General features: G+C 36.5%; 1 protein-coding gene across 7 annotated transcripts in view; it reads left to right on the top strand.

Moving 5' to 3' along the window:
• LOC105490726 (ribonuclease H2 subunit B) overlaps positions 1-12,938 on the top strand; it is a 64,112-nt gene that overhangs the window by 36,876 nt on the left and 14,298 nt on the right. For 4 of the 7 annotated variants that reach the window (XM_011756613.3, XM_011756611.3, XM_071081317.1 and 1 more), the window contains 5 exons: positions 113-177; positions 2,086-2,191; positions 4,635-4,716; positions 6,104-6,146; positions 10,651-10,731. In XM_011756613.3, the coding sequence (XP_011754915.1) occupies positions 113-177; positions 2,086-2,191; positions 4,635-4,716; positions 6,104-6,146; positions 10,651-10,731 (377 nt within the window). Of the gene's footprint in view, positions 1-112; positions 178-2,085; positions 2,192-4,634; positions 4,717-6,103; positions 6,147-6,713; positions 10,732-12,938 lie in introns of those variants that run through there. The other 3 variants (XM_011756614.3, XM_011756616.3, XM_011756617.3) reach the window with 3 other exon arrangements.

Here is a 12,938-nt window from a genome sequence, read left to right as displayed (position 1 = left end):
TAAACTTATGAAATATTTTTAAATGGTTAACTTGTATATGATAGAACCTTATGAGTTTATTTTTTAAATTCATTGTGCTGAGTCTTTTTTTTTTTCTTTTAATGTAATCCAGAAATAGACAACAAGAAATATTACAAGTACAGCAAAGAGAAGACATTAAAGTGGCTGGGAAAAAAGGTATAGTTCCTCTCTAGTGCCTTGTGGTAAAAGAAAAAAAATTCAGTTCTCTAAGAAATTTTCAGAGAAGGCAGTAAGTCTGAATCCAGAGACCATCCTGTATATTCCATGAAAAGAGGAAAATTGTGTAGAGATACCAAGTATGAGAAGAAGGCTTTGACTTTTCAATCCTCCCTAACTTGTGTATCTCTGAAGTTAACTTTATGTTTTCTCATGACCTGCATTCTCATTTCTCCCTGATCCTACTATGGAATAAAATAATTTGTTGGTGTAGATTTGAGTCTTCCAAGTAAGAGGATACCAGGCCTGGCACTTGTTGGCCATTGTCAGTCCTGCAGGTGTCTCCAAGGGTGATGTTGCTCCCACACAGCCAGGCAAAGGGACCCAGGGACACAGCCAGGCAAAGGTGTTCAGGTTTAGAGGACGTATGTCCCACTTTCAGGGTCTGGATGCTGAGGAGGGGTCGTCTTACAGGCAAAGCCTGTATCTTAGTGATTCTAAGAATCTTGACCTAATGGAAGGACTGGGGCAGTGACTTGCAAATCAATTTAGTATGTCACAACCAGTATTTCTCTTGCAATGAAACAGATGGGATGGGATGGGATGTATTAAAATATAGCAGAGGAAGGGCAAGTATTAAGTATGGCTCTATGAAACATATTTATATGTGTTTAAGTATTGGATTGCTATATATTTCTTACCATGGGGTTGTGATTAAAAAAAAAACTTTGAAAGCCACTGGTCTAAGGATAATATGTACTCTCACGTTGATTAAGAATCTCACTAAACCAGATAGAATAATGATAAAGTTTTTGCAAGATCAGTGCATACCAGTAGTTATAGTACTGTTTCCTAAGATTCTCTTCCATCTTCTGTGTGAAAAATCATGTTTGTCCGCATGTGCTCTCTCATAAGTGGGAGTTGAACAATGAGAACACATGAACACAGGGAGGGGAACATCACACCCTGGGGCCGTTTCAGGGGTCAGGGGCAAGGGGAGGGAGAACATTAGGACAAATATCTAATGCATGTGGGGCTTAAAACCTAGATGATGGGTAGATGGGTGCAGCAAACCACCATGGTACTTGTATACCTATGTAACAAACCTGCATGTTCTGCACATGTATCCCGGAACTTAAAGTATAATAAATAATAATAAATAATAAATTAATCATGTTTATTTGTCATATCATGTTACCAGGCTCATTGGAAGCCTGAGAAGCTGGAAATGAGTCCAGTAGAATAATCAGGCTCCTAATGTGCAAAGTAGTGGAAAGATTTAGAGTGCCATGTTTCACTTTTCATTTGTGATATAGTAGTAGTAGTATTCCATGTAGACGAAGAATGAGCATCAATGCGGAGCAGAATCCTTGATGTTTACTTTTGCTCTTAGCCAGGGAAAAGGATATGAATAGCGAAGAGGAGTTTATACTTACTGATTATATTTCCTAGGAAGTGGGAAATTTATATTATTCTATTTAGGAAATTATTACATATAAATTTTCACCTTATTTAATTTTCACAGTAGTCCTGTGAGGTGGATGTTATTTTTTTCCCCATTTCACAGATAGAGCCACAGAAAGGTTAAGTAACTAGCCGTGGTTACAGAGCCAAGCCCAGCGGCCTGACTCCAGAGTCAGAGCTCTCAGTTATCACAATATGTTGCCTCTCATATTGTGTAGGCCATGGCAGTCCATGTAGTGAGATCATCCAGAGATACTGCTGCCACTCAGCCTTTCTTCAAATGGGCAGCCATTTCTCATCTTCTGGCGTCTGGTAAAGATACTTCTAGGTTCTCAAATACATCTTTGCAGATCTCTTAAGTGGTTTGAAGGCCACCTATGAAGTCATAGATTTCTAAAGTTAAGTTGAAAATACGCTGCTTTTCCCCTCTTGGTTGCTTTGTAGGTTAACCAAACTACAGCAGCATTAAAAACCAATAATGTAAATGTCAGTTGCCGGGTACAGTCAACTGCATTTTTCTCTGGTGATCAAGTTTCCACTGACAAGGAAGGTAAGTAAAGCATTTTATCAGAAATGATTTTTGTCTGGAGTAAGTTGCTTATTTGTAAATGCCTATCTTAAGATTTAAAAATCTTAATGTCACAGAAGCCTCATATTCCTACCAATGTCTGGTATACATTGTGGCAGGTGTGCATCTTGTTTCAGAAGCAAAGAATATTTCTACAATAGGTTACTTCTGTTATTCATTGATACTTAAGTTATTTATTCAGCAAATATTTCTTTTACACTGATAGTAGTAACAACCCTGGCTATCATTTATTGAGGGTGTGTTGTGTGCCAGGCCCTTTGCTAAGTTGCCACTATACAAACATGATCTCATCCAACCCTCCCAGTAAATTTCATAATGAGCGTCTTGAGGCCCTGTCCAAAGTCTCGCAACTAGTAAATGGCAAAGCTGAGCTATTTATGGAGCTTGTCTCTCAAGCCCACACTCATAACCTTTTTGTGATACTGTTCCTGCGACACAGTTGTACTGTTCCAGTGGCTGCATCTGTTTGCATTTTCTTCTCAAGACGCATGTTTCCTGATACAGGGATCAATATACTTTGATTTTAGATGAAAATTGATTTGCTTGGCAATTTTTCTTTTAGGTTATTCTTTCATAATCTCAAAAAGGTATATTATTTTCTTTTCCAAGTAGAGTCATCTTATTTTTATATGTATTGTTGAATAAGGACAGCTATATAATACAGTTAACAATCTCAAATGGTGAGACAGAAATTATTCTGACGTTAAACTCCAATTCGTTGTTCCCTTGTTCAGGGTATACATATGGCTTTAGTCATTACATAAATAAAAATTAGGAATAGTGGCCTGTTTGTGATTGATAGTAATTCAGGCAATCTGATTTGCAGGAATCTGCCTTGCATGTATAGCTAGTTGGCTACTGCTATTCTGGGAGTGGTGGACAGCACCTTTGCCATACTGAGTTACCAGCTGTCAGTGTCTTTAATTGGCTTTAACAATAGAAGATGAGGGATTGAGATAGATGATTAATGGATAGATAGGTGGGTGGATAGATGCATCCATGGATGGATGGATGAAACCATAGATTTTGTTTTAAAAGTAGAAGAAGGGATGTTAGAGGTTATTTAGACAGATCATCTCATTTTTTAAATGGAGAGATAGTAACTTATCCTCAAGATCTTCTCTTCTAAGTCTAGTGCTTTTACCAGTACTCTACATATTAAGGTTCTGGGCTTGGCTATATATTGCCATTTAGTGTCCTGGCCGTAAAGTAAGCTTTACATATTGTACATTATTTCCTTTTTTAGATATTTAGCTTGGTTTGGTACCAGAGGAAGCAAATGAACTATATGTTGACTTTCTTAAAATAGTTTTCTTTGTCTAGTCATGACTGGTTGGATAATGACTATCCCAGAACCATGAGCAATTTTAAGAAGGCTCAAATGATAACTTTCAGTTCTACGTTGACAATGAAAATCTCTTACTGAAGACTTTTTGACGTCAGGTGGTCACCAGACGGCAGTCATTTTCTATGTAATACTAAGGCAAATTGTTACTTTCACTTGAGAGCAGAGGAGAATGGAAAAAAGGAAGTGAATGAATATCCCAGCAGCAAACCTGGGGTCTGCTTTTGGTGGTTTATATCCCCGCATGGTTATCCCATCTTATGATTAAGTTTGATTATCTGCTTGTATTCTACATAAAATATTGAATTCAAGAACAGAGTTTTGAAACAGTTTTTGTTGTCTTCTTATGTAACTGTGTTTCTAATTGCTGCCAGAGCTGCATTTTAGTACTGAGAATCCAGATGCTTTAGAACTAATGATGATAAATTCTGCTGAGTTAGTTGGTTTTTTTAAGTGTTTTATTAGTTTGGGACTGTGTGTGTGTGTGTGTGTGTGTGTGTGTAGAACTATATATAGAACAATATGTACATATAGAACTATATATATATATTTTTTCAGAGTTCTTATAAAGCAAATACCTAGTAGTAGAGACATACGGTATTTTATTTCTCTTAAATGAGTATGCTCATTACTGTTGAATAATTAGATTTATTCTTTATTGAAACAGGCTTAGAAAAGATTACCCTTTTAACAAAGACATGACTATTTCATATTGTTATAGCTGATTTTTAAACTTTATTTGTATTCAATGGTTTCAACTAAGAAAGCAACCCTGAGTTTTTGTTTTTACTGTCATTTAGGGAGCATCTACTGTACTATACTTGTTTTATCTTATATCTTTGGTATCATCCCATGTCATATCTCATCCATCATATCTTCCCACTAGTCTGACAGATAGATATTACTATCCCCATTCTACAAATGAGAAAACTGAGGCTAGAGCTTAAGTGAGTTCCCTTTATCCAGATAGGGTCAGAATTTGAACTCAGGTCAATTTGACTGTAAAACCACCATAATTACTATTTTTTTTACTTTCACTCCTCCTTCTGTTTCTTTCAGAGGATTATATTCGTTATGCCCATGGTCTGATATCTGATTACATCCCTAAAGAATTAAGTGATGACTTATCTAAATACTTAAAGTAAGTATTGATTATCTTCAGTCATAATGAAGTACCATCTGCTTCTTGGTTTCCCCAGCAGTGGGGTTTCCTTATGGCTTATCATATCACTGTTTATGATACAAGATTATTCTTGAGCTGTGTCATATTACTTTGTGCCTTGGAGGTGATTTTTAATGGATGATTGGAATGAACTGATTTGATGGATACAGATTGCAGGAACTAGTTAATGTCAAGATTGGAATTATGGCTTGGTCTGATTTTAGAGGATTAACTATGTTAAAATTTTATCCTCAATTATACTTAACTAATTTGGTTCTTTATGATCATTTTAAGAGGTAGAAAAGAGGGATGGAAAGAGTAGATGGAATATAGAATTTTTTTAAATTTATAAAATATTTGTATCATTTGCACTATTATCACTAGATGTTCACTGAAGGGACTTTACTATGCCCAAGACTTGGAAGTCAAAGTAATATGAAACACAATCTGTGTCTTTGAGGGACAGAAGAAGGGTTTTAAGAATGGTTTAATGTATGTTCCTTTCTTTATAAAGAGTTTATACATTTAGACTTTAAGTTGAAAAAGAAGTGTTTATTTTCTAGATTTTTGCAAAATCGTTACTTAATTTTGTTGTTAAGATTTTATGCATGTGATGATTTAATAGCTTTTCCTGATCCTTATAAATCCTTTTTATCCTCTGAGTCATGAAGATAAAATGACTTTTTAATAGATATAGTTACTGGTTTTAGCAAATTCCAGAGGTCCTACTTTAAAAAACAATGATTGCAAGCTGGTTTCTATAATAGTTAAAGTGTGTTGAAAGCCTGCTTCAAATTGATAATCATATCCCTCTGCTTAATATCCCCAGATTTCTATGCTGCTTGTCTTGTTAGAGACCTCATGTCTTTGTACTCCGTTATTTGTATAGATTCCTTTCTTTCCACTAACATTTTTAAGTTTTGGTTGAAGAGTTCAGAAGAAAGGTATGCCAATTAAACTGCTTTCTGATGGAAGAAAAGTTGAAATTTATGTGGCTTTTTGTGAACAGTTAAAATAATTTTCACCTTTAAATACATGTTAGCATCTTTATTATGAAGAAAAAATACTCCAACACCCAAACACAAATTTATAGAGGCTAAAGAAAAGCAACTCTGTTCCAACAGATGGGTTCTAATTTTATTTTTTAGTTCAGACAACGCCAAAACAAGGGATTACATATCAAAATAAAGACTCTTTTATTGAGAAAACTTTCATTCTTTACACTGAGGTAATTGAACAGGAAGATATATGGAGGTAAAGCTGTAAGTTGAAAAGTAGGACTTACTAAGTCTTAAGTTGGCCCTGTCTTTCTGTTTGTTTGTCTATGAAAAACCATGACTTTGATTCTTATTTTTAACTTCCTTAGGCTTCCAGAACCTTCAGCCTCGTTGCCAAATCCTCCATCAAAGGTAAGAAGCTGTGACTAAGATATCTTTGGGGGACTTAGAAAAATATTACACTCTTACCACATGAGTTTAGTTTTTTCTAATATATTTTAAAACATACTAAATCCTTTTTGCATGGAGTGATGCCATGTGGAATAAAGATTGTAGTGGGCTGTCCATCACTATTTTTTATTTTTGTAGATTCCACCTGAATGGTAGATAAAGTGCCATGAAAACCCAAGAAGAGTTGGTTTTAGCAAGGTACCCCTATGAAAATATTAAAGACATATAGTTAAAATTAAATCTTCCTGCATTAGTTAGATCACTTAATTAAATTTAGTAATCACTAAGCATACTCTATATATAACTAAAATTCATTTTGCCAAATCTAATTGTCACTGGCACACAAAGGTGAACAGAAAATGATTTCCATAACACAAAGAATCCTTTGAGAAAGGATGATCACTTTTTTTCTGAGTTTGAAATGATTGATGAATTTACATGTAATCTTTGTTAGTGGAAAATCTTTTCCTCGTTCATTCTCAGGCTGCTACCCACAGCTCCTCTGCAGCTGGTGTGTTTATCTCCTAGATCAAGAGAATGGAGAAGCCAATCATAAACCACACCTGACTGCAAATTGCAGCGTTCCTTCAGCCCAGACCAGATCTCAGATGAGTTAAACGCTGCTTCAAGACAGGGAAATAAGCATGCGCACCAGCTTGTCAGTGAGGTCATTTCTTCAGCCAGCAAAGTAAAGAATGCCTTGAGAATGTAAAATGGACATATTGCGGATGTTACAAACTTTCCTTCTCCCTTGCATTCATTCCTTGGCCTATAAGGTAGCCAACATGCTCAGAATTTTTTATATCATTCCCTTTATAGAGGTGGTGGTGGCTCCAAAAACATTGTCCTTAGAAAAGGACAGAAAATTGAAAGTACAGCAGTGTTTGTCTGGGGCTATGTTCAGCATGTTGTCAAAAAAAAATGCATTTTTTCCTCTGTTGGAGAATGCACTGGGCAGAAGCCTGTTCCTGTAAGATCTAAGGACTGCTCTAGGCCAGACCCATGCTTCTTTCATTCCAGTCGTTAATCTCTGACAGTAGCTCTAGAGGACCTAGACAGGCACAATTGTGTTGCTGAAACTAGGAGGGTAGGTTCTCTGAGAGTGTTTCTTATTTTTCTTCATCCAAAACTTAAGCAGATTTTTTTCTCCCAAATATCTATCTTCCTTAGTAACTTAGAGATCATTCATGAATTGATCTAAACCTATTCTTGAAAGCTTTAGCCTTGGGTACCTTTTGGAGTAATATGTTTCATAACTTTATTCTTCTCTGCTCCTGATTTCTGTTTTCTTATTTTAATTTTCAGAATTTAAGTTGTTTGTGACTTCATCATTTATGATTTAGATCAGGGATCAGCAAACTTTTTCTTCTAAAGCCCGATAGTAAATATTTTAGGCTCCATGAAGCAGATGGACTCTGTTGCAACTACTCAACTCTGCTGTTTTATTGTGAAAACAGCCACAGATAATACATAAACGAATGAGCATGGCTGTGTTCCAGTAAAACTTCATTTATAAAAGCAGGCAGCCAGCTGGATTTGGCCCCTGGGCCGTCATTTGCCAAGCCCTGATTTCGATTTTGGCATCTTGCTCTTCCTAAACCCCAGCCTTGTCTTCTATATTATTTGAGTTGCTTTTCGAGGTCTTCTACTCTGTGTCTTTCTGGGGTTCCAGTGTACACATTATAAACTATACTGGATGATGTACCATCATTTAAACAAGCGTAGGACATATCTTCTGCTAGCTTTCCTGTCTGTATCCAGGACTTGATTGATTTTTACAGTAATATAGTTGACTGTTTGCAGGAAATATATTCCAGTAGCTGTTAGGTATCTTTGTATCTATGTTGTAATCGATAGCATGGAGCCTGTCATCCTTAATATGTTTTATGTTATTTTCCTTTACTATCATATGTCTGCCTTTGTTGAAACTCAGCTTCCAACCCTCACTCGCTCCAGTCTTTTCAATTTGTCACTGTCAGCAGGCAGAGTTGAATACAACCAGTGGGTTTGGAGATGTTCCCGAGTTTCTTCTTGCAAATCATTTGTAAGAAGGCCTAACATTAATCCCTGTGGTACTCTGTACTTTGTTCTCTTTCCAGAACTGTATCCATCTAGTCATTTGTTACTGTCTTTCTGAGCCACTTTTCTGCTGAAACAATCTCCCAAATCCATAGTGATTTGGTCTTTTAAATAACAAAAATTTTAGTAAATGCTTCAATCATCTTTTTTTCCAATATATTCAACAGTGCACTAGGAATAACATAAAAACTAGTTATATGTAGAGACTACCACAATCATTTTCTTTTTTTAAATACTTATAACTGGTATCTTGTTTTGTTGTGAGCTATTAAAACACCTGAACAAATCATTTCTCCAATTAAACATTTTATGTCCATACAAAAGTACTTTTCATCTTAAGTTCTTGTAATGAACACTTTTTATTTGAATTATCAGTGAAAAGTGAACCTCACCAGTGCAGTGGCACACACTTGTAGTTTTAGCTACTCAGGAGGCTAAGGCAGAAGGTCACTTGAGCCCAACAGTTCAAGGCTATAGTATGTAATGATCCCAACTATGAATAGCCACTGCACTCCAGCCTGGGCAACACAGTGAAACCCTGTCTCTAAAGAAAAAAAGGGAATGATGCCTAAGTATTTATAATGACATCTATGTTAGGAACATTTTGCCACAGCATCCTCATAACTTCAAGCTTTTTGTGTTTTGAAAGTATTTTGGCCTTCAGCATTATTAGCTGTGAGTCCCACACTCCTAGCTGAAGATCCCTTTCTAGAAAAAATGTGCATCACCTAAACACCCTTTACTGTCTTAATTTAAATAGAAACATATATTCTTTTTTTTCTTTACTTTTTCTTTTTTTCTTTTCTTTTCTTTTTTTTTTTTTTTTTTTTTTTTTGAGACAGAGTCTTGCTGTGTCGTCTAGGCTGGAGTGCAGTGGCACAATCTCAGCTTACTGCAGCCTCTGCCCAGGTTCAGGCAATTCTCGTGCCTCAGTCTCCCGAGTAGCTGGGACTACAGGCACATGCCACCATGCGCAGCTAATTTTTATCTTTTTATTAGAGATGGGGTTTTGCCATGTTGGCCAGGCTGGTCTCGAACTCCTGACCTCAAGTGACCGCCCACCTCGGCCTCCCAAAGTACTGGGATTACCGGCATGAGTCACTGCACCCAGCTGAAACATATATTCTTAACAAAGTTGCAAATATACATTCACTTGGTGCTGATAGGTGGTTCATTTGTGATGGATTAGTCTTTGTCTTTTAATGATTAATTTGCTAGAGGTTGCTGTGTGGCCAACAGGTTTTCCTATAGTATGTGGTATATTCCCAGGATGAGCCTCTGTTTTTTACAGCAAACAATTTCAAGACATGGTGTTTTATTCTCTTGGGTTATGGGATAAAACACCATGGGCTGTGGAATCTTTTAGCACCAATTCTACCAGTTCTTTGTTTAGCCAAGCAGGGGCATGAAGAATGAAGTTGGGAAGAAGTCTGTTTCCTAGGGTAGATCCATGTTGGGTCTGGTCAACCTGGTGTCTCCACAGCCAGCCTGAAAATTATAAAAATCTGGCTTGTGATTACCATGCAGTCAATTCTCCATGTTCAACAGCAAGACTTGTCTTTCCTGCTATTGTACCTTTTACATAATAAGTGTGGCATGATTTCTTCTATATTGTGATCATTAAGGCTAAAGTCTAGCCCTTGACGAGATTCTCACATTCACTGGTGTAAAATGTTCATGTGAAAGGAGAAAATGTTCAGTAAAGGTCTGACTTACTGGCATTGGGCCTAATGGAAAGAACACTGTATCAAAATTGAAACCTTGGCCGAAGTCCTCTACTTGGTGACCTTAAGCTATTCATTTAGCCTCTCTGTGCTTCCCTCTCTTGCTGGCTGCTTGCTTGTGCAAGGTTGTTCTTGCATGGATAAAGTAAGATAATTGAATTGAAAGGAGGGAAGGACATGAAGCTGTACAAAGATAGTGATTATAGAATAATATTGTCCCTTCATTCATAAGTGAACATTAAACCAGCCCAGGAGGTAAATTAAATAGGGATTCTGGCTGGACACCTGGCCTCCTTCGAGAGACTATTCTCATTTTGACTTCTGTGCTTTGCATTCATCTGGTAATTAGCAATCCCCTCGTGCCCACCATACCTGGCACCTACAAAGCCTGTGTTTGGCTAGACCAGCTAAGGACCTCAGCCATGTACTTACCCAATCATACCCACCATCACCAAGGCTGCTTCTTAGAAGTGATGTGTGACTTGATTCCCTAAATGATTGACAAAATGTAAAGGAGCCTGTAAAAAGTAAGCCCTTTGCTGTGTCTTCTGTTCCATTTGCCTCTGTGGAGGTCTAAATTATACATGTTGGTTTTTTTTTTAATGGATTGATGTTAGTGTCAAGGTGACATTTGACACCACTTCACTGCTCTAATGTTGCAGAAAATAAAGTTATCAGATGAGCCTGTAGAAGCAAAAGAAGATTACACTAAGTTTAATACTAAAGATTTGAAGACTGAAAAGGTATGTGGGTTCAGGTGTAGTGGCGTATCGTTCGTACTCATTGGGTGATGTACATGAATACACGCGGAACAGTTGCACACTTGATCGTGATTGCAGTTTTGACCAGGAAGAATTATTAACTTGCATTTCTGTGACTTAATAATTAATTCAGAATTGTGTATGACAATGAAAATGTTAAGCATTTATGATTTATTAATTAAGTTACTAGTTAATTAAGACTTATAATGAGTCAAAGAAAAACAATATACTACTTATCAAGAGTGTGCCTAAATTTTGCTATGTATTCATAGAGTGATAGGGTGGGAAAGGAAGGAGGAAGCTCTACAGGTAATTTTTTATGAACCCTGCTGCCCAGAAGCAGAAATTATGATGATGATGATAAAAATTATCAACAATTTCACCATTCAGCACTCACCCTGGCAAATGGCATTTTGGTGACATTCCTTACTGAGTTTTATACATGCCTTGTAAATACATATGTGGCCTTTAACACTGGCATTATAATACTCAGTTCTGCCCTTTTTAGTTAGCATTAAATTGTGAAAATGTTCACATGTCATTAAACATTCTTTGAAAAATTATTCATGTTTTTATGATATTCAGCCATGGGTGTTTATTTCACCATATGGAATGTAATTTAATATTCCCCTATATTTGGACATATAGGTTACTTCTGATTTTTTTATTTTTTGTTTTTATTGAAGTGATAGACATTCTTACTTATAGACTGTATCTCCAATCATTTCATTAGACACAACTTTGAACTAAGAGCTTGGAGAACATGAACTCTTTCATGATAATTGAAATATATATAGCTAAAGTGCTTTTCAAAACTGTACAAATTTGTGCTCCCAAACATTATTGCCAATGAGTATTTATCTTGCATTTTTGACGGCACTGAGTATCACTTTTATTCTTGAACATTGCTGCCTGTCAAATTAGGCTACATTTGTTTAACTGGAAAGGTTGTCTTTCCAAATGCTTATGGCCTATTTGCATTTTTGCAAATTGTTGGTTCCTGTCCCTTGCCTGTTTTTATGTTGAGATAGTAATGTTTCTCTGTTGCTTTGTATGAGCTCCTTCTAAATTAAGGCTATTATACACTTTTCATGAAATATAGGACACAAACTTGTTTTAACCTTTTCATTTGATTTTTTAACAGTGTTAAATTTTTCTGAGGATTAAGTACAGAAATTGTTTCCCTTTATGATTTTTCCATTGTTTTTATGCTTAGAAAGGCATTGCCTATCTCAAGATAAGTTAACTTTCACTTAGATTTTAAAAATACTAACTCCCCTTTGAGTTTAATGTTTTTTAGAACTGTTATTCTTAAATCAATGTGTAATTTATTTGGGCGTATGGTATTGGGGATAGTTCGATTTAAGATCTGCCCAAATAGCTAGTTATCCCGATGCTGTGTCAGCAGGGACATTGTCAGTTTCTCTGAGAGAAATCTTTGTGCCCCGCCCTTCTGTGTGAGTGCCACTTACTGTATCCACTTGGGCACAGCATGGGGAATGTCTTAAATGCAGAGATAAGTCTGAAGCAGACTGTTGCTTTGCACCATTTAGTCAAAAATAAGCCTACTAAGGAGTGACTGAATGTGAAAAGCAGAATTGTGGGAATCATATACTGTGCCTCTAAAAAATACTTTGGCAATGACTTTGTCTTACAATTCCCAGGTAGACAGGTGGTTTTTTGTTTTTTGATTCCCATCATTTATGCTTCCTCCAAACAAGCTGTGGTGCATCTGCATCAAAGTTAAATCAGCTGCTACTTACCTTCTGCAAGTGCTTTATATAAGACATGGAAGAAAAAAATTCAGTGACCAGAGAGAGAGAGAGAAATGTACAGGGCAGAATTATTTGGAGTCAGCTTTTTGGAAAGTATTGCTTTGTTGGAGGAAAAATAAGGCAGCTATCCTGCTGGTCTGGGATGCTTTGCAACACGAGTCATCTTTTGAATATCATGGGGTTGTCCTTGGTTTCCCATGGAGCAAATGAATGAAATCAGATGGTAAATTGGTGTGAATTATTCATCAAGTGGTAATACAAGGCTGTAATTCCTACCTCTGACAATTGCGGCCTGTGTCAGTTCCATTGTTTGTGTTATTGCACTTTATGCGCCCTCCAGAATTATCCACCCCCTCTCCAATGTAAACCATTGGTTGGAACATTCTGCTCCTTAGAAGGCGGCAGTTTTGTCTT

The sequence above is a fragment of the Macaca nemestrina genome, chromosome 16 (genome assembly GCF_043159975.1).
Source record: "Macaca nemestrina isolate mMacNem1 chromosome 16, mMacNem.hap1, whole genome shotgun sequence".
NCBI lineage: Eukaryota > Metazoa > Chordata > Mammalia > Primates > Cercopithecidae > Macaca > Macaca nemestrina.
The sequence above is the reverse complement of the archived record's forward strand: the minus strand, read 5'-3'. Positions and strand labels throughout refer to the sequence as shown.